Consider the following 27,942-nt stretch of genomic DNA (forward strand, 5'->3'; position numbering starts at 1 on the left):
AACATCCAAGGCCCACCAAGGCGCGGGAGCGGTGGCGGCAAGTCCCTCTCTCGTCTTCTCGCAGGAGCGGTGGCGGCGGCATCCAAGGCGTGGCCGCCGTGCGTGCCTCCGTCCAAGTGACCTGGCGTGGCCGCAACTCGCGCGCGAGTCGCGGCGACGGCATCCAAGCGAGGAAAAGAAATAAAGCGAAAAAGTTTAAACGGGTACACAGGAGATCCAGCGAAATGGCGGCGCCGCCGCCGTCATATCCGGCGGCCTTGATGCCGGAGATCGGCCCTGACGGCCTCGCTCGAGACTCTCCCGTAATCGCCTACACCGAGAAGGTCCGCATCCCGGCACACCCCCTCCCTTCCTCCTTAGACGCGTTCTTGGTTCATCAATGGTTCAGTGTTTGTTGGGTTTCGGGCTTCTTACTAGTCGGGTGGCTTGTTGGCAGGTCATTTTGGAGGAGCAGCTGCAGCTGAAGAAGTAAGCCATTACTCTGTTCCCCTAATTTTAGATTCTGTTGTCCAAAATCGTGGATCTACGTCAGCCCCTTTCATTTATGTGGACAGACATCTTGAGCATTTGCAAATCGATGGGTGTACACCGTACACGAGTTAAATTTGCAGCAGTATCAAGAGGAACCGGGTGATATCTGCGTGTTGCTGCAGAAATTTCTAAGATTTTTGTGTTAAATAATACTGATACACAGTCATGTGAAACCAGATTAAAGAAAGAAAAATGGTGACTTGAATTCGGTACATAGGAAGCATGACTGCATGAGAAATAATGATCATGAGAAAATTAGAGGATATAACTGATAGTTTTACACTCCCTTCTAAATCGTATCTAAACATTTAGATACCTTTACCTTGCATTTGAACTACATTAGAAAGGTTAGTCAACGGTGCTTTTGTAAATAATAGAACCTGCAATTACATCAACAATACCAGGACCTTAATTCTAGCATGGCGCCAAAGTTTTGCAAGGCGCTAGGCGAAATCTAGGCGATGACCCTTAGCCTAGCGACTAGTCCAGCCTAGGCTAGCCTAGGCGATGCTAGGCGTTTTGCCAATTTATATTTATATATCAATATATAATATATACATTTATAGCACAAATCATGAATAATTTAGATAAAAAATAGGGAAGGACCAGTAGACATACCTTAGGTCCTTTGTCTTTAGTTGCAGTTGATACACTACTGATCACTGAATTTCCTGCAGCACTGCTGCAATAGAAGTGGACAACACTTTTAGATGCAATTGGGCATCAATACAAGTGATACAAAAAATAGGAAATAGCAAGTTAGGTACTTATCTGCGGTCTGGGCCTTCTCCCATCCATTATCAGCATTTCAGCAGCTGATATGTTTGCAAACAGACAAAGCAGGGGAAGGAAACAGAGGAGACCGGCTGTATATGTTTGCAAACAGACAAAGCAGGGGAAGGAAACAGAGGAGCAGGGGAGGAGGACATACAGACCTTGGGAGGAGACCGGCGGGGAGGAGCTTCTGGCGACGAAGACGAAGAGACCGGCGAGGAGGAGCACGACCCGCGGGGACGAGCTCGTCGAGGAGGAAGGAGACCGGCGGGGAACAGCGTCGCCGGCGGGTCTTGCCAGGCGGGGAGGAGGCTCGCCGGCGGGATCTGCTTCCAGGCGAGCAGCGCAGCCGACGGGACCTGCTTCCCGGCGGAGATCGAGGTCGAGGCGAGTACGACTTTCTCTCCCCTTCCCCCCCTTATCCTTCTCCAGCGCAGCAACACGCGGCTTTTTCCCGCGCCTGGAGCTCTGCGCGCACGCTCGCCCACGGAGCCATTCTTTCGCGCGCGATGGCCCGCGTCGCCCGCCTAGCTCGATTCCGCGCCGCCTAGGGCTCCTGGGCGCCGCCGAGTCGCCGCCTAGCTCCGCCTAGTCGCTCCGCCCGCCTAGAGGGGCGATTACCCCCCTAGTCCAGGCGCCAGGCCATAGCCTAGCGACTAGGCGCGCCTAGGCGAGACGTAATCGTCGATTTTCAAAACTTTGCATGGCGCAACTGAATTGATGCATTAAGAAGAGTATCGAACACATAGTGCCCAGGAATGGAATTATGGATCTCAGACTGAAATTTGTGGCCTGCAGATATGTCCACCTACCATGGTATTTGTGGCGATAAATAAAATGATGGGAGTAGGGACAGAATCACACATATGTAGCATTATAGGCATGAAATAGTGCAACACTTGGGGCACCTGTATATTGGGCCTTACTGCTAGAGAAGGCTTGGGGTGGATGCCTCTGGATCATGGTAGCTGCCACCAGTTGGTGCCTTGACTGCTCATCTGCGGCTTTCGAAGGGGGGTATATGAATGTATCAATCGACTGTTCAGCTCCCTTGACACTGTGTTGATGACATGGGATAGTGAGAGAAGGAATTAGAATTTGTGGTAGTGGGGAATGACTTGTTTAGTGGACGATGAAATTGTTTGAGCAAAGAGGGTTAAATGAAGGGACATGGTGATTGGGGAAACTGCGTCAAGGGCATTAGTGGCATTCCTGTTACAATAGGAATTAATTAACGCAATCAATAAAAGATTAAGCCAAATGAATAAATCAGATGGTCTAAACTTCTTGGGCAACGTGGCTCATTCTGGTGGAAGCCTTATAACAATAAAAGATTGTAGTGGTCTCCATCTATGTAGGTATATAAGATGAACTAATCCAAGTGCACAAGCCTCTGTTGAATTATTTTCTCCTGATGTGACCAATTATATCACACAAATAAGAGATAATCAGATAAATCAGAAGCATATGCTCCTCAAACCGACCCGCGTTATTGCTCTCAAGCGAGCAATAACGCGGGTCTCTATGAACCAATTTGGTTTCATACCCAGAAGGTCAACCATGGAAGTCATTTTCTTAATAAGACAAGTTATGGAGCGATATAGGGAGAAGAAGAAAGACCTATACATGTTTTTTATTGACATGGAGAAGGCTTATGATAAAATACCAAGGAATGTTATGTGGTGGGCATTGGACAAACATAAAGTCCCAACGAAGTACGTCGGACTTATTAAGTACATGTACAATAATGTTGTGACTAGAGTTCGAACAAGTGATGGAGACACGGATGACTTCCCGATTAGGATAGAACTACATCAAGGGTCAGCTTTGAGCCCTTATTTGTTTGCCTTGTGATGGATGAGGTCACAAGGGACATACAAGGGGACATTCCTTGGTGTATGCTTTTCGCAGACGATGTAGTGCTAGTTGATGAAAGCCGGACAAGAGTGAATCAGGAACTGGAGTTATGGCGGGAGACTTTAGAGTCCAAAGTTTTAGACTCAGTAGAACTAAAACTGAGTATATGAGATGTGACTTCGGCACTACCACTCGGGAAGAGGAAGATATTAGTTTGGAAGGTCAAGTAGTGCCTAGGAAGAATACCTTTCGATATTTAGGATCAATGCTACAGAGAGACGGGGATATTGATGAAGATGTTAGCCATGGAATCAAAGCAGGGTGGATGAAGTGGCGGCAAGCATCTGGTGTCCTATGTGACAAAAGGGTACCACAGAAGCTAAAAGGCAAGTTTTATAGGACGGTGATTAGACCTGTTATGTTGTATGGTGTAGAATGTTGGCCTACGAAAAGACGACATGTTGAACAGATAAGTGTTGCGGAAATGCGTATGTTGCGTTGGATTTGCGGTCATACAAGAAGGGATCGAGTTCGGAACGATGATATACGTGATAGATTAGGGGTAGCACCAGTTGAAGAAAAGCTTGTCCAACACCGGTTGAGATGGTTTGGACATGTTCAACGGAGACCTCTAGAGGCACCGGTGCGTAGTGGAATCCTAAGCCAGGATAGTAACGTGAAGAGAGGCAGAGAAAGACCGAAGTTGACTTGGGTAGAGGCAATAAAAGGAGACTTGAAAGGATGGAATATACCCAAAGACTTAGCCTTAGATAGGAGTGTTTGGAAGACAGTTATTCACGTGCCTGAACCTTGATTGCTTCTGCTGGGTTTCAACTCTAGCCTACCCCAACTTGTTTGGGATTTAAAGGCTTTATTGTTGTTGTTGTAGAAGTCCACAATATAGTGTGAGTACAGTAAAGGAGTGAGGAGTCAGATTGGGAATTAATTAACATGTTGAACTGTTCAAAATACTAAGTGCTATAACTGCCATTACCATGAAGTCGATTATGCAAAAAATCAAAATGGGGGCATTGAAGGACCGTTAATCCTAAGGTTCTCTGTAACAGGCTATTGTCCAATATATGATTTCATGTAAAATTAGCAGCTCCTTATGGACATCTATTCTCAATTTGTGTTTATTTGCTAATCCTGATATGCAGTTTTGATTCATATATGAGTTCTAGTAGCATTACTTCTACAAACATACAGTATACATTTGGTTCAGTAACTTGTCGAACAGAGTTGCAGTTGCAGCTTGTGCAGCCTCTTGTAGTTGAGCCTGTGTATTTGCTACCAGCTTCTTGGTATCATCTGAAAAGGTTGCTTCATCACACAACTTAAACAACAACAAAACCCAAGTCAGTAAATCGTACCTTTTGCTTACCAGTCATCATGTCCAGGGGTAGGTGTTCTCTATATACAGATAATCCTTACGGGTTTCAAAGAAACCATTTCCACGAAGCAAGTGTTTTTACGGTTCTACTTCTACCTCAACATTGTAACTAACCTTAGAAATGACAGAAGATGTCTCAATTAGTGGAGATGGCCATATATATATAGAGAGCCACATGGGCTATATGGGCCTATAGGATGAGCCTTGATATACACTTAACACCCCCCTTCAAACTCAAGGTGGAAGCGGAGGATCTGAAGCATTGAGTTTGATCAAATGAAGCCGATGTTGCTCTCGAGTTTGGGCTTTCGTGAAAAAATCAGCCAGTTGCAGCTCAGAGGGTACATACTGAAGATCAATTGTCTTTTGATGACAGTGAGAACGAGTGAAAAAGGCATCAACACCAATATGCTTAGTAAGCTCATGTTTGACAGGGTCATTGGCAATTTGTATGGCTCCAGTGTTATCGTACAAAAGAGGTGTGGGTGCATCACAAGATATACCAAAATCAGCGAGTAACCATCGAAGCCATACAATCTCTGCAGTGGTAGTAGCCAGTGCTCGAAGTTCTGCTTCGGTACTAGAGCGAGAGACAGCAGCTTGTTTCTTGGACTTTCATGCAAGAGGAGAAGAACCAAGAAGAATGCAATAGCCTGTGATAGAGCGGCGATCCATGGGGTCACTTGCCCAAGTGGAGTCTGAATAAGCATGAAGCTGAAGTGGACTATCGCAAGCATAAAACAAGCATCGAGATGATGTCCCCCTTAAATAACGTAGCACACGCAGCAAATGGCCAAAATGAACAGAAGTAGGAGCACTCACAAACTGACTTAGAATGTGAACAGCATGAGCAATGTCAAGTCGAGTAACAGTAAGATAAACAAGGCCGCCCACAAGATGCCGATAGCGAGAAGGATCCTGAAGAGGCGTTCCATCAGTAGCACGAAGTTGCAAGTGCATATCCATAGGTGTGGCAGCCGTGCGATTATCAGTAATGCCCGAACGAACAATAAGGTCATGTATGTATTTTGACCGAGAGAGGTAATAGCCATTGGCAGAATGTGAAATCTCAATGCCCAAGAAATAACTAAGAGGACCCAAATCAGACATTTGAAATTGCACACCAAGTTGCTTCTTCACATGGGAAATATGTTCCACATCATCTCCAGTAATTAAAATGTCATCAACATATAGAAGGAGCAAAGTACGCCCACGTGGAGAGAGGTGAATAAATAGAGCAGGATCATGAGCACTAGCTGAAAAACCAGCAGCTCGTATCACAGAAACAAATCTCTCAAACCAAGCACGAGGAGCCTGTTTGAGACCATATAGGGCACGACGAAGACGACAAACATATCCTAAGGGAGCATCAACACCTGGAGGTGGCTGCATGTAAACTTCTTCATTCAAGGCACCATGAAGAAAAGCATTCTTAACATCCATCTGAGAGATAGCCCAGTTTGAAGTGGCAGCCACTGCAATCAGAGTACGAACGGTAGTCATATGAGCAACGGGTGCAAATGTCTCATCATAATCACGGCCTTGAGCCTGCTGAAAACCTCTTGCAACAAGTCTAGCTTTATATCTCTCTATAGAACCATCAAATTTTCTCTTAATCTTGAACACCCACTTAGATGTGATTGGCACTGCATGTGATGGTAATGGAACAAGATCCTAGGTCCCTTGACGATCAAGGGCAGCAAGCTCCTCACACATTGCAAGCTGCCATTCAGGGATGCTGGAAGCTTCTCGATACGTGGAGGGTTCATCAACAACAGCATTCACAGATGGAAAACCGTATTTGTCAGCAGGCCCAATAGTACTGCGGTCCCGAAGATTATATCTTGGACCAACCTGTAACTCATCAGATAAAGCTTGTGACTCATTAGCAACATTAGAAACATCAGCAACGGGATCGTCAGGACTGGCCAGGGTGGTAGAGGTAGATGGAGCAGTGGGACCTTTGGGACGACGAGTGAAGACATGTTTAATGGGTGGTTTAGATGGAGGTGGAGGTGGAGGACTCTCATGTGTAGATATCACATGAGGTGGAATGGAGGAGGATGGTGCAGGAACATCACCTCCAGATGAATTAGTAGGAAAACAAAGAAAGGAGGTGGACTCAGTGGGGGAATATGAAGGTTTAGTAGATGGGTTGTAAAAGAAAGGGCGATCCTCAACAAAATTCACATCACGGGAGATACGTATACGACGAGAGGTAGGATCATAACACCGATAACCCTTATGCTCAGGACTATACCCCAGAAAGACACACTCAACAGATTGAGCGGCCAACTTGGTCCGCTCACGAGGGGGAAGCAAAACATAGCATGTACATCCGAAGACTCGGAGATGATCATAGTTTGGAGGAGTACCAAAAAGTACTTCACCAGGACATTTGCCAAACAGTTTGGATGAGGGCTGTCTATTGATGAGATAGACAGCAATAGAAATAGCTTCGCCCCAGAAATGTGATGGAACAAATGAGGAAATGAGAAGTGTTCTGGCAGTTTCTATGAGATGGCGGTGTTTGCGTTCAGCAACAGCATTTTGAGCATGTGCGCCAGGACAAGAGAGCTGAGCAAGGGTGCCCTCGGAGGTAAAACAACGGCGGAAAATATCAGATAAATACTCACCACCAGAGTCAGAACGAAAAACTCTGATAGGAGTAGAGAACTGAGTGTGAACCATGCGCGCAAAGGATTGATAAATAGAGCACAGTTGAGAGCGATGTTTCATGAAATAAATCCAAGTATAACGGGAATGATCATCAATGAAAATAACATAATATTTATGACCACCCTTTGTAGCAAAAGGTGCGGGACCCCATACATCTGAATGAATAAGATCAAAAGGCCTAGCAGAATGTGAAACACTAGATGAATATGGAAGCTGCTTTCCAAGCTTGCAACCTTTACAATGGAAACTAGACTCGACAGATGCATGACCTAGACAACCTTTATTTATTAATGTTGACAAACGGGACCCACATAAATGACCAAGACGGTGATGCCACTTGGCGAAGGACGAGGTGGATGAAGATGCAGCAGATGACACACGAGACGTGGATGTGGCTGAAGAAGGAAGGCGCAAGGTGTCCAAAACGTAGAGGCTAGGAGCACCTTTACGGCGATGGCCAGTCCCGCTTCGACGATCCTGATTGAAACAAGATGAGTCATCAAATCCAACAAAGCAATTTTGATCAGTAATTTGGCCTACTGATAGAAGATTCATGTTCAACTGAGGTACAAGAGAAACATCAGGTATAGAAAAATGAGAATTGCAAAGAGAACCCTGGTGAGTGATGTGACAGGATGTACCATCGGCAGTCTGAACAGAAGCACCATCCGTGACTGACTTGCAAGCAACCAAGTGGGACTGATCAGATGTCACATGGAAAGAAGCGCCTAAATCAAGAACTCAAGACGTCGAGGAAGCACTGACAGGTGAGGCTGTAGCAATAGAGACTGAACCTCTAGAAGTGGAGCCCGTACCACGACCACGGGCAGCACGACGGGCACGAAACTCAGCCAATTTCTGTGGGTGCTGGACAAAACAATTTTCTGGAGGATGACCAGTCCTGCCACAATGCTTGCAAGGCTCTGAAGAGGTGCCTTTTGGTGCACCAGACCTCTGCGAGGCTGCCAACACACTATGAGGCACAGACACAGAAGAAGCAGACAGGGACTGAAGACGTGTTTCTTCTGCAAGTAAATCAGCCAAGGCCTATGCCATAGTGAGATTAGAGGAATTGTGAAGCAATCGAGTGCGAATGGAATCATATTCTGCCCGAACTCCCATAACAAATCTGTATGTAAGGAACTGCTCAATGAAAGTAAGTGCTGTACAATTCTCTGTAGCTGTGCATTGAGGTACCATGGAGATCAAAGAACCCATCAAACGATCAAAAGCGGAGTAGTACTCATCAATGGACATATCTTTCTGTTCAATGACATGAAGTTGTTGCATAAGAGTATGCTGAAGAGCACCACTATCTTGAACATATCATTGCTTCAAATAAGACCACATGGGCTTCGCTCTTTTAAACTTACGAAGATTCATGATCATAGTTTGCTTAACACTATTGACTATGGCTGCCATCACTTTTCCATCATTGATTTCCTAGGTTTTAATAGCAGCAGCATTACTACCATCAGGGTTACGAGCAGGCGGATCATCAGTCAGATGAAAATAAAAACCAACACCCCTTAATGCAGTCTCAACACAAAAAGCCCACTCTGGATAGTTCTGACCATCTAAAGTGATGTTGATAACAATGGCATTGATCTGTGATGTTGACATGGTTAGAAAGGATACTGACCGCTAACCAACAGGGAGACTGACAGCGAACAAACAGGGAGACTAAAGCAGGGATCAGTCACCACCGTTGCAGAAGCAGAAGTCCTCTGTTTCCTCTGCTGTGCGATCCGGAGGAGATCGGACGATGTGGGACGCGGACGAGTGCGCTGAAGAGGCGGACGACCGTGCGGACCGCGCGAACTTCGCGGGCGAACGGCCGCGGGACTTCACGGGCGCACCGTGCACGGGCGCGAACGTCGCAGGCGGACGGGCGCGCAGGTACGGTGCGGCGACGGTCGCACGGGTGGCGAAGGGCTGCGCGGACGGCGCGGAGCGATAGACCACGACGGCGGCCTGGGGGAGACAACCGCGACGGCGGCCTGATAGGGATTGGATCGTGGGGGGATTAAAAAAAATTGATTAGCTCTAATCCCAGCCCTAATCCATGGCTCTGGTACCATGTAACTAACCTTAGAAATGACAGAAGATGTCTCAATTAGTGGAGATGGCCATATATATATAGAGAGCCACATGGGCTATATGGGCCTATAGGATGGGCCTTGATATACACTTAACAAACATAAGCGGACAACACAGTTAGATTGACTTTGTTCTCGCAAGAAGAAAGGACAAACGAGCATGCTTGGGTTGCAAGATGATACCAGGGGAGTGTTGTTTCTCAACATAAGCTTTTGGTGGCAGACTTTCGTTTTCAGGTGCATTTCCGTAGGGATAAACAAGCTAAGATTGAAAGAACAAAGTGGTGGAAACTGAAAGGGGAGACGTCAGAGGTATTCAGGAAAAGGGTTATCAAAGAGGGCTATTGGAAGGAAGAAGATGACATAAACAACATGTAGGAGAAGATGGTAACCAACATTCGGAAGGTGTCCCCAGAGGTGTGTGGAGTAACCAAAGGAAGTGGAGGCGAGGCTAAAGATACTTGGTGGTGGAACGAGGATGTCCAAAGGGCTATTAAGGAGAAGAAAGAATGCTATAGACGCTTGTACCATGACAGGAGTGTGGACAACATAGAGAAGTACAAGGTGACAAAGAAGACTGTAAAGCGAGCTGTACGTGTGGCAAAGGGTAGAGCGTACGAGGATCTTTACCAACATTTGAGTACGAAGAAAGGAGAGAAAGACATTTATAGGATGGCTAGGGTTCGTAAGAGAAAGATAAGGGACTTCAACCAAGTCAAGTGCATTAAGGATGAAAGGGAGCATCTCTTGGTGAAGGAGAATGAGATCCGACATCGATGGCAAGAGTATTTTGACAAATTGTTCAATGGTGAGCATACAGACACAACCTTTCAGGTGGATGATTCTTTTGATGACACCAATAGGCGCTTTGTGTGGAGAATCCAAGAATCTGAGGTCAGAGAGGCGTTGAAAAGGATGAAAGGAGGTGAGGCGATGGGACCGGATGATATCCCAATCGAGGTGTGGAGATGCCTCGATGACATAGCTATAGTATGGCTAACCAAGCTGTTTAACCATATTTTTCGATCGAACAAGATGCTTGACGAGTGGAGGAGAAGTATATTGGTACTGATCTACAAGAATAAAGGGGATATTCAAAGTTGTACTAATTACCGGGGAATTAAGTTAATGAGCCATACTATGAAGCTATGGGAGAGAGTTATTGAGCATCGTTTGAGAGCAATAACGCGGGTCTCTATAAACCAATTTGGTTTCATGCTCGGAAGGTCATCCATGGAAGCCATTTTCTTAATAAGACAAGTTATGGAGTAATATAGGGAGAAGAAGAAGGACCTACACATGATTTTTATTGACTTGGAGAAGGTTTATGATAAAATACCAAGGAATGTTATGTGGTGGTCTTTGGACAAACATAAAGTCCCAACGAAGCACGTCGGGCTCATTAAGGACATGTACAACAATGTAGTGACTAGTGTTCAAACAAGTGATGGAGACACGGATGACTTCCCGATTAGAATAGGACTACATCAAAGGTCAGCTTTGAGTCATTATCTGTTTGCCTTAGTGATGGATGAGGTCACAAGAGACATACAAGGGGACATCCCTTGGTGTATGCTTTTCGCGGACGATGCAGTGCTAGTTGATGAAAGCTGAGCATGAGTGAATCAGAAACTGAAATTATGGCGGAAGACTTTGGAGTCCAAAGGTTTTAGACTCAGTAGAACTAAAACTGAGTATATGAGATGTGACTTCGGCACTACTACTCGGGAGGAGGAAGATATTAGTTTGGAAGGTCAAGTAGTGCCTAGAAAGGGTACTTTTCGATATTTAGGATCAATGTACAGAGAGACGGGGATATTGATGAAGATGTTAGCCATAGAATCAAAGCAGGGTGGATGAAGTGGTGCCAAGCATCTGGTGTCCTATGTGACAAAAAGGTACCACAGAAGCTAAAAGGCAAGTTTTATAGGACGACGATTAGACCTGCTATGTTGTATGGTGCAGAATGTTGGCCTACGAAAAGACGACATGTTCAACAGATAAGTGTCGCGGAAATCCGTATGTTGCGTTGGATGTGCGGTCATACAAGAAGGGATCGAGTTCGGAACGATGATATACGTGATAGATTAGGGGTAGCACCAGTTGAAGAAAAGCTTGTCCAACACCGGTTGAGATGGTTTGGACATGTCCAACAGAGACCTCCAGAGGCACCGGTGCGTAGTGGAATCCTAAGCCAGGATAGTAACGTGAAGAGAGGTAGAGGAAGACCGAAGTTGACTTGGGTAGAGGCAATAAAAGGAGACTTGAAATGATGGAATATACCCAAAGACTTAACCTTAGATAGGAGTGCTTGGAAAAGAGCTATTCACGTGCCTGAACCTTGATTGCTTTTGCTGGGTTTTAACTCTAGCCTACCCCAACTTGTTTGGGACTTAAAGGCTTTGTTGTTGTTGTTGTTGTACTTCTACCTCAACAATGGCCATAGCGATAAGATAGTCATTTGGATCCATACCCACAACTGTCAAAAGCTGGCCTCAATACTTGGTCTTAATATGGCACCAATGATGGCAGATTATGGGCTTAGAACCAGTCAAAAAACCCCTCTTGCAGTCATCAATAGACATGTAGCAGGAACTGAAAAGGTTGCCAGCAAGATTAATGTACAATGAGCTCTCAGGATTACTTCTCCTTATGCCTTAGCTCATGACCATAGTCCCAAAGTTGTACAGCCGCACATCATCTCCATGTACAGCCTTCAAGTTCGGTCTTCTAGCTCTTGCCAACTTGCTCTTGGAGGGTGTCAAGTTCTAAACTTTTTGAACTAGCTGGCTATACTCATCATTAGTTCTGAAGGAGTCAATGTATTTAGCAGCCAGCTAATTAGAAGTGCATCTCCTCGGTACCCACTCTTTCTGGCATTTGTATACCCCATAATATGTCTTCACCACAAAGCACTTTACCTTGCTATCCATGGAAGCATATAGGCTGTCTTGCATGGATACGTAAGGTCAACCTCATACCCTGTATTGGATATGTATCCACGGATATGTGTGGGATACAGCATGGAGTATGCGGAAAAAAATAAATCAGAGAATTTTTTATACGTGAGTGGAGACTGTATTGAGTCCAGTAGGCCTACTATATAGCACTATCAACACATGCTTCCTTGTGTTGCCCAAACCCTCGACTCAAATGTGCACCACGCACTGGCGAACCAGCAGACACCACAAGCACACCACCACCGCTCACTCAGTTTCCTGCTCGCCTACCTGTCCCTCCCTGCGAGGAGATGCAGTGCTGATGGCATGCTCCAGCAAGCAGCAGCTGTGGCGACACACGCCACTCGCAAGGTGTACGACGCCCATTTGCAGATGCCTCTCGTACACAGCGCTGCGACGAGCTTCACCACCCTGCCAGTGATAAGTTGGCAGCAAGCCAGTGATGAGTTAGCGGTTATTTCTTCCCTGTATCCTCTCCTCTCATGTAGCCTCTTCCTCCCCTGTTCCCCATGTCAAATTAAACTATACTCTTTGCTTGAAGCAATGTTGAATTAATCTCGACTGGAACTGGAATTGACAGTGGAAAGGAATCGAATCAGTGGTACTCATCTCCTCCAAGCCTGAAGCCTCACTGTCCAAGTTAAAAGTGATGTACTTAGGCCCTGTTTGGATCATAGGACGATTATTGTAATCTGGATTATTCATTTGATTATTATAATCTGGATTCTGATTATAATAATCAGGAGTGTTTGGATCCTTGGATTATTTGTGGTGGATTATTGTTGAAGTGACAATACCTATCCATATCCAACCCTTTAGTATTGGCCATTATTTATTAGGAGTGGACGGATCTGGTGAAAGGGTACGTTGGTCATTAAGTGCTTGCTGTTCGGCTGATGGTTTCGGTGGCTGATAAGCCGGCTGAAGCTGATTTGGTGTGAGAGAAAAACACTGTTCCATGGCTGATAAGCTAGGCTGATAAGTTCAAGTGAACAGTCCTAGTCCATGATTCTTGTATTCTGGTGTTTTGATTATAATAATTCATCCTATAATCCAACCTGTTTGGATCACAATCAGATGATTTCAGCTGACTATTATAACCCTAATAGGATCCAAACTGGCCTTTAGTTGAATCCTCCCATGATTTGACAAGTTCTACTTCTGCAGTAAGCGCTTATATGTTCTCACTTGGATTTTGCAAGTTTGGAAGATTGGATGGGGATGCTTGGTATACCTAGCTGTTGGAGTGCTGGCTAAATGGAAGTGTGGATTTATGGATGAAATGAGCAGAACAGCACAATGGCAAGAATCCAAGGCAATTTCAAGTTCCTGCTAGTGTGTTACTGCTTTTAGAATTTATAAAAAAATCTTTATTATTTATTTATTAAAAAAATACTAAAATGTACCTGCATGTCATTTTCTTTAGAAAAATGTTATATCCGCGTATTTGTATCCGCCCATACCATATGCGTATCCCTATCCATGCTGCATAGCATGCAGGTTCCATGAGCAGCCCTCTGCACAGTTAAACCTGAACCTGGTCTTTGTCATTCTTGGGCAGCTTGATCTCAAGTTGTCAACCCTGTTTCTCACACTATAGTCAATAATAGCATTTCTATGCTTTTCAGATGGAAACACAAGTCCAATAGAGAAAGTTGGACTATTCAATATCAATGTTTTCAAGTTGTGCAGTCGAACCTAGTCACCATGGGACCGACCAGAAGACTAATCGCGATTAGTCGTCGACCAGGCCAATTAGTCGAACCTAGTCGGCCCCTGGTCGTCCTATATATCAGGATACATATACCTACTATATATATACCTATATATACTATATAGTATACACAATAAAGCAAGCATCAAGACTACATTAGTGTTTAGCTGGTGACTTACTTGTGGGAGTTGTTTTCTTCTCTTTTCTGCCATGTGCAGAGGTTCATATTCTTGTCCCAAACTCCATTTCTTTGCTGACTTGCTGCTGGAAGCCTAAAATACCAAAGAAGACCATAATTAGCAACACTAATGTAGTCTTGATCTTGACACAGCTCAACAGCAGCACTACTGCATTAGCAAGCACTGCTGCTGTAGCAAATAACTAGCATTTAGCAAACAAGTTCAGTGCACATAAGCTAAAGTGTTCAAGTTCAGTACACATAAGCTAAACTGCTAAAGTGTTCAACACAGAGTCACAAACATTGACATTTAACAGTCCAACAAAAGTAGACAACTAGCCATCTAATTAAGCAAATCAACATTAAAAGTGAAACCTCCATCTCCGTCTCTAGTTGGTCCATCTCCAGTTTCAGTTGGTGCAGATTCTTCATCCTCCTCCATTGCTATCGCTGAATCTACATGCTGATCTTGGTCTTCATCATCAACTTCATCAATATCTTGAGTCACTGTGTTCCTTGGACGCTTCCTGTTCCTAGCATAAGTACGCCTCACAGGGTCGGCAACAGCAGCACGAGTAGCAACAGCCCTAGGCAAGTTAGCCCTAGGCAAGTTACGTCCCTCTAGACCCTGAGTTGCACCAATAGCCTCATCCACAACAGCCCAAGTCATAGCATCGCCACCACCTTCCTGAACTGGTTCTGGTTCACAATTTTCATTGACCCATTCATTTTCCCAATGAAATTCATCAAGCAAGAGTGGATTGCATATCTTTCCTTTGGAACCCAGCTCTCTAATTTTTTTAAATCTATTTTCCATCTTACGGTTGTAACTAACATATACCAACTTATTTAACCTTTGGTGCTCTAATCGGTTTCTCTTTTTTGTATGGACCTACACAAAATATAATGCAGAATCACATATCAATATTACTAGTTTACTACCATACTTAATTATTCATCAGTAGTACACTAGCACTTACAACAGAAAATTCACTCCAACTACGCTCGCATCCAGATGCAGCACAACAAAGGCTAACAATCCTTTTTGCTAAACATTGGAGCTCATATGTGAGGCCACCATATGCACCCCACCAAAGCACTGTAATTTCCATAATTCCATTTCAAACATAGAATTCCATTATTAGTTCATTGCTGATTGCTTTTAGAAAAAGGGAAGGAAATAGTTATTAGAGAACTTGCTAGGATTTTTTCTATCTCTGTCTCTTATTGCTCCTGGCTGTGAGAAGGATTCGCGTTCAGCCCTCTCATAGTCTTCTGTCTACTTGCTTATCTTGTTCTGCTCCTCATCATCAGTCACCATCTTCCACATAACTTGATTAAACATGATTCTCAGCCTTCCTACTTGTCTCTTATCCTTTTCCTTTAGGGCAAAGAACTTGCTTGGATTCAAGTATAGGGCTGCTCCATACAGCTGCTGCTCCATTTGGTTTTCCCATCTGTTGTCATAGTATTTTAGTACCTCTTTGAGTAAATGTGGTTTGCGTTGCAAAGAATCCTTGATTGTGGCCTTTGCGACATCCATGGCTGTCATAATCTCAGGAGCTATTGGTGTCTCATCTCCATTTGCTATCCTTAGAGCTACAAGAGTGGTTGTGAAGCTCTTAGGCATAATTCCACTTTATTCCAAAATGGCATTGAAAGGATAATGTTCTCAACTTGTCGGCCTTCTTGAGTGGTAGAGAAACTGGTAGCATGTCATTCATCACTAACCACTAAATTCCTCAATCCACTCCTGTTCTTATGCAGGCTTGCCAATGTGAGAAATGAAGTGGCAAAGCGAGTTACAGCTGGCCTCACTAGATCTCCTCCAATCTTATTTCGCATTAGATCTAGAACCCTCCCATGCTTGTACATGAATCTGGTCACCTTCTGTGCCATGTTGATGCAAGTGTGGAATTCCTTAATCTTCCCAATATCCTCCAACAACAAATCCAAGCAATGGGCTGCACATGGTGTCCAAAATAGATGCGGGATCCTCTCCATTAAAAGCCTCCCTGCTGCCTTGAAGTTGGCTCCATTGTCAGTGACAATCTGCACCATGTGTTTCTTCCCAACCTTATTAATTTGCTTCTCCAACAAGTCAGCCAACATATTCGCATTTGCTATCTCACTTGAAGCATCAACAGACCCTAGAAAGAAAGTCCCTGCTGGACTGTTAGCAAGGAAATTGATGAGATGGCGGTGGCTTGTGTCAGTCCACCCATCGGACATTATGGTGCAACCATATTCCTTTCAAGCCTCCTCATGCTTCATCCTCAACTCCGCTGTTCTGTTCACAGCTCTTTCAAGCAGCGGAGTCCTAACATCATGATATGATGGTGAGCGGTACCTAGGACCATATTGTCCAATTGACTCAAGCAAAACTTCCCAGCTTTCTTGAATTAATGACGTACAATGGAATGCGATTCTCAAAAGAAATCGGCAACATGATCATCAACAATTACTTTGGCCTCCTTATTTTTCTTTGTGCACTGGTGTAGGTTGACTTTGCTTGGATTTATGCCTCTCTGCAACTACTTCTGGTGACTTGCAAAGCATGGAACTCACTAACCTGGACTGTTTTTGAGTTGCTGGTTTTGCTGCAGCAGAATCAGTGAAATAAGTGATGGCAGCCTGAGCAATGTTCTTCTTGGCTTGCTTAACTTTTGTTCCAGAACTTGGTACTGGTACAACTGCAGGTTCTTCTGCACCAGTAGCATCTTGTTCGTCTTCATCTTCTACAGGTACCTCCACAAGAATAGTCCTTGAACTCTTTTTCAGGTAAACAGCTATCTCCTTAACTATTGCTGGAGGATTAGGACATTTTATTGCATCTCCATACCCCCCAGCAAGGTGCTGCTTGAATCTGCATATTTCGGCTGGGACTACCTTCCTGCAAAATATGCACTGCACAAAGTCCTTGGAAGGATCTAGCCACCACCCATACTTCCATCCTGGGTCTTGAGATCTTGCCTTTCTCTTTTTGTCAACAGCTTGGGCAGCAAGATCTAGAGGTAGTTTTGCTATTAGCCCTCTCAATTAGGGAAGGAATATCTTCAAGGTCAGGCGGAGGCATGTACACTTCCACATTTGCACATCGTCGGTCCACATCTGCAGAAGAACAACTTCTTAGGATGGACGATGGAGAGCCAGAGAATAGCAGAGGGACAGCATCAATGCAAGCAACCTAGCAGTTTAGCCGAGATCCAGAGAGGCTGCAGAGTGAGGGATGGGGGAGGAGGGAAGAAGATGGAGAGGGGAAAGGCACATACCGTCGTTGGAGGAGCTCATCACAAAGAACAACGACCACTTGACCTGGCAGAGGGCGCCGCCGGCTACACAGCTTACCAGAGACAGGGAATCGCGCGCGGGAGGGAGAAATCGCGCGCGGTCGCGCGCGGGGGAGATTGGAGGCGCACGGGGAAGACGGGAGGCGCACGGGGGAGACTGGAGGCGTACGGGGGAGACTAGAGGCGCAGTCGGTCACGTGTGCCTGCGTGCCTCCTGTTTTTTGTGTCTATTCTAACCCTAACAGGCCAAATTGGAAGCCCAATAGGCCATATATAGGCCCGGTTGAACAAGCCCAAAAAAACAGAGCAACCACCCTGGTCTTCCATGGTCTAGTCAGACGACTAATCGTGATTAGTCGTCGACTAGTCGGACGACTAGCTTTCTAGTCGAGCTAATCGATTCGAACCTCCTAATCGAGCACCAGGGACTGATTAGGACGATTAATCGCGATTAATCGGACGACTTGAAAACATTGTTCAATATTCATATCTTCCCTGACCTAAGCCTACCTTCCGCTTCCGCTTCCGTATCTGATTCAGGAAGTACAACCTTTATCATCTATCTCATCTTCATCATATGCTCGTACCGGTCTGCTTGTTTCAGATGCCTTTTGCTTCCTTTGGCTTCACTGTCCCCTTTGAGCTCTTCTACAGGTATATCCATATTGCCCTCCAACAAATCATCATCTCTATCATCTATCTCATTGTCAATGTCTACAGAATCCTCATCAGCTCCCTTCGCCACTTTTGGGCCTGTTTCTTTGCCTTGCCTGCAACGAATTGCTCAAATTTTGTGTTCTTCAAACTAGTGTAAAACACAGGCAACTTCTCACCAGGTTTCCTGTTCGCGTAATGCACTTTCTTGAGGCTAATCACCTTAGGGCACTCAGATACTGGATTGGCAACTATGGCATCCTAGTCAATACATGCAATATTGTCCTCATGATCAAAATAAGCTACCAAATTATTAAAATTTTCAAGAACAGAGACCATAATATTGGTATCATGATCAGAAGCAACCTTCAAACTACTTCCTAGCGCCTTCCCTGGTAACCAATAAACCTTCATGCTTGGGTTACTCCCATATCCTAGCTGCTGGGTGAAGTCCTCAAAGCACAGAGGCATCCAAGCATCTGAATTAATCCAATCAAAGTAGTCAGTTTTCTCAACCATAAAAGACCTGAGAAACTAACAAAAAATCCTCCATGGTGAATGTCAACTACGATTTCCTCTCTACAAGGACCTACATTATCATGGTGCCAAAACCCTAATAATTCGAAGAAGATTGACCAAATTCCACCACCATAGATGCCAAAATCAAGATTTCCTAGCCCAACCAACACCTATAACTCTAATTTGACTAAAAACCATAGGAATTAACACGGCAAGGGCAAAGATGAACTCACCATACATGGGCACAGGTTCCTTTTTCCCTCACAATCTCGCCACCATCCTTCCAAGTGTCAATGGTGGACTGCTCCAGCTTTGATTGATTCCCTCCATACTCTTCTTTCACCGACAGGTCTGCAAGCCACTGATCACCACTCCTCTCTGTCACCCCACGGGACGATGAAGTCAAAGTGTTGGGATTGACCAAGAATGAGAGACCCGGGGAAGAACAAGTACTTGCTATTTTTACAACGAGCTTGGTGTGCCCTTTCCACATATATGCTCCACGGTGGCAAGGCCATGTATGCATGTCGCACACGTCGCCACCTGTTTGTATGACAGTGAGAGCCGAACAGTGATTATGGGCTTAAAAATCTATTCTTCGAGTTCCTGGTCCAACTTGATACACCGTGACAAGTTTATGGACTGGCCATGGACTTTACTCATTATATAGGCTAATGCCCAAATTGCTTCTGTACAATCTCTTACTGTGTCTTTGTGTATTTCTCTATTCAGTTGTGCTTTCCTAGAGAGCTTACTTGGGTCTTGGAACATTGGAATTTGAGACATCAGTCTTCAGAGCTGCATCTTTGTTGCAGCCAGGGTCACATGGTTATGTTTCTTGACATTGTAACAAATTCTGGGGCACATTTATTTTTTGAAATCAGGAACTGGTAACTGTAGAATATTGACCGATGTATATGCCCGTATTCATCTTTCTTTCTTTAATAAGTTTAAACTTATGTGGTGTATCATCAATTCACCATGAGTTTAACTCATTTATAATTTCTCTATTTCTCAGATACATTCAGGAGAACTATTCCAAAATTCGTGATGTAGAAAAGGAGTTAGAGAGTCTTACTTTAGAAATGAAACTGACAGCTGGACCAAAGAAAGCAGGTATGTAACATGTTTTCCAATAGCACATATATATATTTTTTTGAGGGGAATTAGCACATATAGTTCACCTTCTATACACAGAACATTCTTATCTTCAGTACCTTTGATTCACCTACTATGATAATTTATATAGAGAGTGTTAATGTATATAGGCATATATAGTCTTCTCCTTTTGTGGCCCATGTAGGCCTTATGGCCCTTTTGGCCCATAATCTTTATTCTGTATACTTGTAACCTAGAATGAGTGTAATTATAGACAAGTCATTCTTCTCTAACATGGTAACAGAGCCAACCAATTCCAGCCGCCGTAGCTCTCATGCCTCACCGCAGAATGTTGCCTCTCCTCTCCGGTGAGCCTGCTACCCTCCCTGACTTCTAATGCGGCGTTGCCCTCCCTTGTGCCATGCGCAGGCTCTTCTTTCTCCACCCATCGCGGTGGCTGGGGGCCACGCCTATCCTCTGTGTCGCTGGTTGAGGCGGCACCCCAGTGCGGTTCTGCATCCTCCGCGTCCCCGGTTGAAGTGTGTGCGGGTCTCCTCCCTCTTTCCTTCTTCCATTCCATCCCACCCAGCACCTGCTGAAGGGGGTGCCCGTGCTGCTGTGCTGCTTGTGTTGCTGTGCCGGTCTGCTATCCATTGCCAGCTTCTTCCATGGCCCGGCAACTTCTTCTGGTGGTGTTGTGCCATCACCCAGTTCTGCACCAGTTTCGTTTGGTTTACCTGTCCTGGATGTGAAGCTTACTGGTCGAAATTACAGGGAATGGGCTTTCTCCCTCAAAATGCTGCTTGTTGGCAGCTGCCAGCAGCACTGCACAGGTGATCACTACTCACTCTCACTAGACCTGAGAATGGATGCACATCCAAAATCCAAACATAGGAATCCAGCAGAAGTCCAACTAAACCAACGCCCTGTCCAGTCCAGTCCAGTCCTCATAATTAATAGAACGGGACGACTAGCGCCCGGACGTCTGGCACCAGGACACTTCCGGACGCAGCTCGGGGCCATCCGATTGGAGGAATAGGAGCCGTCAGATTCATCTGTTATCCCTGCCCACGTAACGATTCAACAGAGAAACGAGTGCACCTATCCGGCTATCCCTGCCCACGTAACAGAACAGGAGCGCCTGCCTGCGCCACTCGTGGCGGCCCGTCCCCTGCTGCGCCGCCATCCCCTGCGCGCCCTGTTGCCCTCCGCGCCCCATCCCCACCGCGCTCCATCGCCCGAACGTTTGATGGGAAATTTTCCATCGGACGATCCGTTGCAACATGGAGCAATGCGAGATGAAACATCATAAGTTATCGTTTGCAACAATGAGAAATATATGATAAGAATAACATCATCTGATCCCATGAGATTCTAAGAAAAACGAATTCCTGCCGGAACAAATGGAGATGTTTCATGCAACATCCGATCGAAATCCCTTTTTTCCTGTAAGAGGGAGACTTTGCAATTCAACTATTGAAACATCCGATAATAACTCACGCAACAATGAAAAAAGACTAATGCAACAAAGAAATACTACTTGTTGCAACATCAGAACAATGCTACTGCAACATGAAAGCATTGCCTTCATGAAGTCAGCCAGCGAGGAAGAAGGATACCCCCATGGCAACACCAATTCCCACCTTAACATCTCAAATCAACCATTGCAACATGCAAAATCAAACATTGAAACATCACAAAATCATATAGAGAGGGGCAAGCAAAAATCAGAATAGAAATCCCAGAAAATTGAACAAAATCTGCAACAAGAGAAAGGAACAATTGAAACAAATGAAATAAATACACAAAACATCTGGACTTTACTGTTATGACATCCATCTTGAGCGGAAGAATCAGGTCGCCCACGATGGCAGCGGTGGGCGAGGGGCCTGGGCGGCGGCGTCGGTGAAGCAATAGAGGAAGAGCGGCGGTAGGCGGGCGTGCGAGGGGGTGGGGGGAGTGGCTAAGCAGGGGCATGGGCGGCGTTGAGTAGGGAGGACCGCATCCCCGACGTTGGCAAGCTCGCTCCGAGGAGGGATGGCCGCAGGTGACGACGAGGCTGTGCGGCTTGCGGGAGGCAGCTGTGAGCGCCGCCGCGGATGGCGACGAGGCAGCGCGGCGTGGGGAGGGAGCTGCGAGGGGCAAGCCAATGAGGCATCTGCGAGCGCCGCCGCAGAGAGAGGGCCGCCGTGGAGAAAGGAGAGGGGGGTGAACGGGATGAGTGCTGTGGGGAGGAAGAGGATAGATGTGTGGGTGGCAAGGCAGGTGGGGACGCGTGGGCGTGGACGGTGGGCCTGCAGGAGCGTTCTGCGATTTGTGCTCGCGTCGGACGTAAGACGCGTAGCATTATCGTTAATAGAAATGTCCAATTCGACTCCACCCAAGTCCAAATCCATCCAACACAATCCAACCAACTACATGTTTGCCAGAAATGCGTGCACAACCTAGCAGACCTTGGCAGTCCAATACTAATCGGACTCCTCGCTCGAGAGGCAGGTGCAGGATTAAACTGTCATACAGGTTCCTCCCAGTATGGGGCACGTACGGCAACCCAAAACTGCCAAATGCAGTTAAACATACCTGGCGTTCATCATGCATACATCACATGTCTGCTCACAGTTTGCAAGCAAATACAGCAAAAAACTATAAAGCAACTGATATATCTTTTTTAACTTAATAACTGAAGGTAAAGCTGTATATGCTAATCAATACATATTTTTGAGAAGCAAAGCAGTAGCCATAGTATCTTTAGAACTTAAACAGAAGAATTTGAGCTCTAGATGGTAATTTGTATGTCTTTTGAACTGAAGTGTATCCAACTAATAGAACCTAGAAAACCACTGATGTCATAAAGTGGTAGAACCTCCCAAATCATTCTATAAATTATGCAGTTTTTCCTATTCTCGTCATCACCTTCAGTTTTTCCTATTCTCATCATCACCTTCAGTTGACCTGTTCACAAAAAAACAATGTGTGCTTAGATCACATATTCAACATCAATTTCATATACTCAAACTAAATTTGTTTGAATCAGATTCTTCTCAGCCACCTTTAGTTTGAAGAGGGGAATGGGGGGGGGGGGGGGGGGGGGGGAGATTTGTCAATGTATATAGACACATATAGTCTTCTCCTTTTCTGGTCCATGTAGGGCTTATGGCCCTGTTGGCCCGTACTCTGTAATCTGTATACTTGTAACCTTCTCTTACAGACAGAGAGCAGTCTCATCTTCTTACTTGTTCCTGCTTTTTTTATGTTCTTATTGTCCAGCACTTGAGCACCTGAGGAAGAAGATTGAAATATCAACAGAGAAAATACGTTTAGCTAAGGTGAAAGAGGAACAGGCAAAAAAGGTTGGATATTTATACTTGAGCTTTGATATTAATGATTTTAATTATTTTTGTGTTATTTGATGCAATTGACTTAGTATCATAAAGACTCTGTTCTTTACCATTTCTATTTACAACTTAACCATGTTTTGAATGTAATAAATGTGCAGATTTCTTTCCAAGGATATAGGTTAATTTCTCATTGCTGAAATGGCACTTAAAAAAAAAAAACTCGACCTGCGGGGGTATGACAGCCCCCGGGCATTTTATAAGAAGGATGATCTTCTCACACAGATTGAGAAAACCCCCGAACCCCCGCCCCCATCCTAACGCAGCGGAATCCGTTGCCCTATGAGAACCGGGCCGGGCCTTTCTGCGCTTTGGCTTATGGGGACAGGCGAGGGGATTTTTTTTACCTCCAGCCTGAAATTCGCTCCCACGGGGAGTCGAACTTAGGACTTGAGGGGTGCCACTGGAATTCCCTAACCACTTGGGCTAGAGTCCTTTGGTGAAATGGCACTTTAAGGCAAAGCCTAATTGTAAGATTAGGCACAAAGATATTAGATTGATTATTAGGGATATGAGTCAGCTGGACTCCTTTCTTAATAAAATGATGCGCAGTTGCGCAGTTCCCCTGCATGTTCGATAAAAATTGCTAACCCATGCGATTTCATGGTCTAGTATATAATTTTTAAGGAGAGCTATTTAGTTTTGGGTGCTTATTTAATAAAAACTAAATCATCTCCTTGATCTATATCTTTCTCTCCCAGTCCTACAATAACAAATTGATGCATACATGCAACATCAAAGGTTGGCTCCTCTAAAATAGGATTTTGTAGCCGAAGAAATCTAAAGTCTGTAGCCAGGCATCTAAAGTTTCCTTTTTAGTTTGCTATGTGTTATGGCTTTGAGGATACGTCTTAGGTCCTATTTTCTCCGTCTTTTGCAGATCAGATTGTATTTTTCCATGGCCAGATATTTGTCTTCTATTTTTCCAAATAGGATTGGGACTCCCTATTTGCCAATTTGTTTTGAGAAAAATGATTTTGGAACACACTGTTTCATATATTGTTTATAATCGTATCGTATTGATATCAGATGTTTATCTTCCTTTTTGTGCAGATAGCTGCAGGACTCCCTATATTCTATTTTTTAGCAAGTCTATTCGCTAATTTATTTCTTGCCAAAATTTTTTTATGTAGATTGTTTTTGGACACACTGTTTCTTTTTGTGATCGAATTAATACTTATTTTTCCTTTACATAGATTGGTTTGGGGACAACTTTTCTTTCTTAAACTGGATTGGTGCTTTTACCAAGTTTGGTTATCTGAAATCTCATGGACTCTTTCTTTTAAACTGTTATCATTCAGTCCATTAAATAGATGGTAGATGTTTTTCTTTCTCGAACATGATAGATGTTTTTCTAAAGTGGATTGACGCTTTTAACAAATTCTTTCAGTTTGTTTGGTTACCTGAAATGACATGGACTCTTTCTTAGTTTCTTTTAATCTAGATAATAGATGCCTGTGAAAACACTGCATAATTTGCCATCCTTATGATATGAATGGTGCATGATTTGCCATTCTAGCCCACTTTCATTGACTCTGATAATCCAAAATATTAGTGACATGTAATTGATACTCCGTAAGAATGGCATAAGAATAATTGCCAAATAATGGGGATAAAGTGTCTTTATGCTCATGTCTCCATATTTGTTTTTCCATTTCTATATCCTATATACTCCCTCCGTCCCAAAATGAACGCACTTCTGGGATGTTTTGGGGAGATCAATGCTACTTAGAAATTACGTATATATCCCTATCAACAGTTATTATCTCTGTCGAACATGCAGGAGAGCTGTGTATCATTATATTAAGAAGAAAATGGCTCAAGAACCCATACAAGAAACCTTACACATGCACGACACAACCCACTAGGATGGTAAACAGTCGCGCCCTTAACAAGAGTTGGACACGACCACTTCCACAATCAGCCCCTGGGCAAGGGGGTGATTGATGCCTCTTGCCCCCAGCAAAACCCCAAAATGACGCTCCCCACTAGCAAGCAAAAGTGCTCTAGCTAGGTTATGAGGTTCACCATCAAACACACAAGGATTATGAGGATTCCACAATGTCCAGCCCCCTAAGAGGATGATGGAATTGAAACACTTTCTTAAGTGATCAGGTACCCTCTTTGAGCTGCTGTTCCACCAATCACCCAAGGAGATCTCCCTCCTTGAGCTTCTGTCCCACCAATCATCAAAGGAGATCTCATCAGATAGGAGAGTGAGACTGTAAGCCGACTCGGCACAGAAGGAAAAACCAAAATTCTCGTGTGAAGGCATGTGTTGACAGCAAGTGGTTAATATTTTCCACCTCTTGGTCACAAAGGGGGCAATAGGAAGGGTGAGGAAGCCCCCTCCGTGCCAATTGATCAGCTGTCCAATACCTTTCACGGACCACTAGCCACATGAAAAAAGACATTTCCCAGGCGGCCAAATTTTCCAAATCCTCTCATAAGGATCGAAGATTACCGTACCAAGAAACAGGCTTTCATAGAGGCGGATTTTGGTGAATAATGCCCATCACCATAGAACCTCCAAACGTGGGTGTCTTCCACCTCTGGCTCTGGTTGTAGTACGACTTGTGAGATGAGAACCCAAAGGGTGAAATACTGTGTGAAAAATTCAGCAGGGCAGATAAGGTGCCCAGAATATCCCTAACCCAGGTATGGTCAGCTAAAGCTTCCAGAACTGTTCTCTTGTTCCTTGTCCTTTTGGAAACTAATGCCAAGACTTGAGGGGCAAGATCAGCTATGCTCTGGCCGCAAATCCACCTGTCAGTCCAAAACAAAGTTGCAGCCCCATAACCAATCTCTGAAACCACAGTAATAGAGAAGAATGCTTGGAAACACTTATGGACTGGCACATGAAAATTTGTCCAAGGACGAGTAGGATCTATTTTCATCAGCCACAACCATCTCAACTGAAGAGCCCAGCCAAGATTTTGGAGATCAGAAATACCAAGACCACCAAGCTCTTTGGGGAGACACACTTTGGTCCACGCCACTAGGCAGTGGCCACCCTTGGCCTCTTTCCTTCCTCTACGCAAAAATCCTCTTCTTAATCTGTCAATAGCCTTGATGGCCCAGGGAGGAAGATCAATGTCCATAACAATATAGACCACCGTAGATGTACATGCTGCACCAGTATATACCACCTTTCTTTTAGTTAACAGGTCGGCCTTCCATCCAGCACCTGCGGCAATGCTATCAATAAAGGGCTGCAGCTGGGCCTTTGTCAATTTCCTCAAAGAAAGCGGGACTCTAAGGTATTTACAAGGAAAATCCAAGAGCTCGCAAGGCAGATGATCCTGAATAAATGCCATGTCATTCTCTGAACACTGTATGGGGAACACATTACTTTTCTGCACATTTGTTTTCTGACCCGAAGCTTGGCCAAATAAATTGAGGATGTCAAGAGAAGGATTAATATCAGTGGCAAGCAGCCGGAGGCAAAGGACAAATGGAGATTCGGTGTTGCAAAGCTCTGGAAGATAGGCGCTGCAGCAAGTTGTTCTCTCCGGCTTTTGAAATCATGTGGCTCAGCACATCCATCACTAGGATAAAGAGCATTGATGCGTAATAATTATACTTTGGATATGGAGAAAGTAGTAAAGCTTACTGAAGGTACCTGTCCATGATCTAAAAGTGTATTTGTTTTGTAGGACAGATTTTAAATGCTAGTACACACTTATTTCGGGATGGAGGGAGTAATGTCTCGTGTAGATGATCAGACCTCTACTGTTTCCCTATTTTTTCTTTGTAAATACTTGTGTTTCTCTTTCATTCTCATGTCGCTAACAATCGTAAGTTATGTTGTCTGCTATTTTTTTACTATGCGTTTGGTATTCTAGGCCTGGGAAGTTGCTGCACAAGTTGTTAAAGACGAAGAGGATGCTAAGCAGAAACTATGTGATGATTTGAACCATCTAGTATGCTTTTAATTTTTCTTTTATGAATATATGTCCATCATTTCACCATATGTTCTTAAGATCTTTTTTCTTTTGTTTAACTAGGTCCAGGAGAGTGCTGCTTCCCAATATGCAAGATTAGAGGAGCTGAAGAAACGTTTAGAATCTCTGAATCCTAGCAGGGATTCTATCAATGCTTCAGTAAGTGAATAGCCCCAAGGCCAAAGATCTGATGTTTCATCTTTGAAATTATTTATTTCTTACTGTCAGTATTTCTGCTTTAGTGTTAACAGGAACTAGTCTTATTTGATTATATATTTCCTGTTTATTAGTAGACATTAGTTCTTTTGTTGTTTTCTGGGCAGAAAATGTTGGTTTTGGTCTCAACTAAGTATGTGTATGCTCCGTATTACTTTTTGTCTCACCATTTCTTATTATATCAGGGTGTTTATACTGCACAGCACGCTACTCTGAATTCAGTACCTCAGCAGCCATCTGCACAAAATCCTGCAGATGTATCTGGCCGTCAGAATATTGCCACAGAGCCTGCTATGCAACAGCGGCCTATACCTGCAGAGTCAGAAAAGAAGAGAAGACCATCGAACTTGGCAAGAGGGAGGGGTGGTGTGATGATCCTTCCGAAGGGAAGAGGGAGTTCTGAATCAGGATGGACAGGTGCTGGGTTTGATGTAGATAGCGGTACATGACGCCCAGTATTTCAAGTTACACGTACACATTGAAATCAAGCTCTCCTAATTTCACAAGAATTATATTGGTCTCCAAAAAAAAATTCAGATTTAACCATTCCAGAGTTCTAATGTGAGGAATGAGGTGTACGTTTGATCATTTGTTTATCAATTGTATATGAATCATGCACTAAATTAATCCAAGTTTTAACA

At 44.4% G+C, this 27,942-nt stretch overlaps 1 protein-coding gene across 1 annotated transcript; it reads left to right on the forward strand.

The window, feature by feature from the left end:
* Positions 1 to 27,942, forward strand: LOC136539034 (uncharacterized). The gene is made up of 7 exons (XM_066530965.1): positions 1 to 323; positions 437 to 468; positions 19,667 to 19,764; positions 23,014 to 23,096; positions 26,987 to 27,064; positions 27,149 to 27,244; positions 27,487 to 27,942. Exons 1-7 carry the CDS (start codon positions 225 to 227, stop codon positions 27,748 to 27,750), a joined length of 750 nt encoding a protein of 249 aa, XP_066387062.1. The 5' UTR covers positions 1 to 224; the 3' UTR covers positions 27,751 to 27,942.

This window comes from Miscanthus floridulus, chromosome 1 (assembly GCF_019320115.1).
Source record: "Miscanthus floridulus cultivar M001 chromosome 1, ASM1932011v1, whole genome shotgun sequence".
Lineage (NCBI taxonomy): Eukaryota > Viridiplantae > Streptophyta > Magnoliopsida > Poales > Poaceae > Miscanthus > Miscanthus floridulus.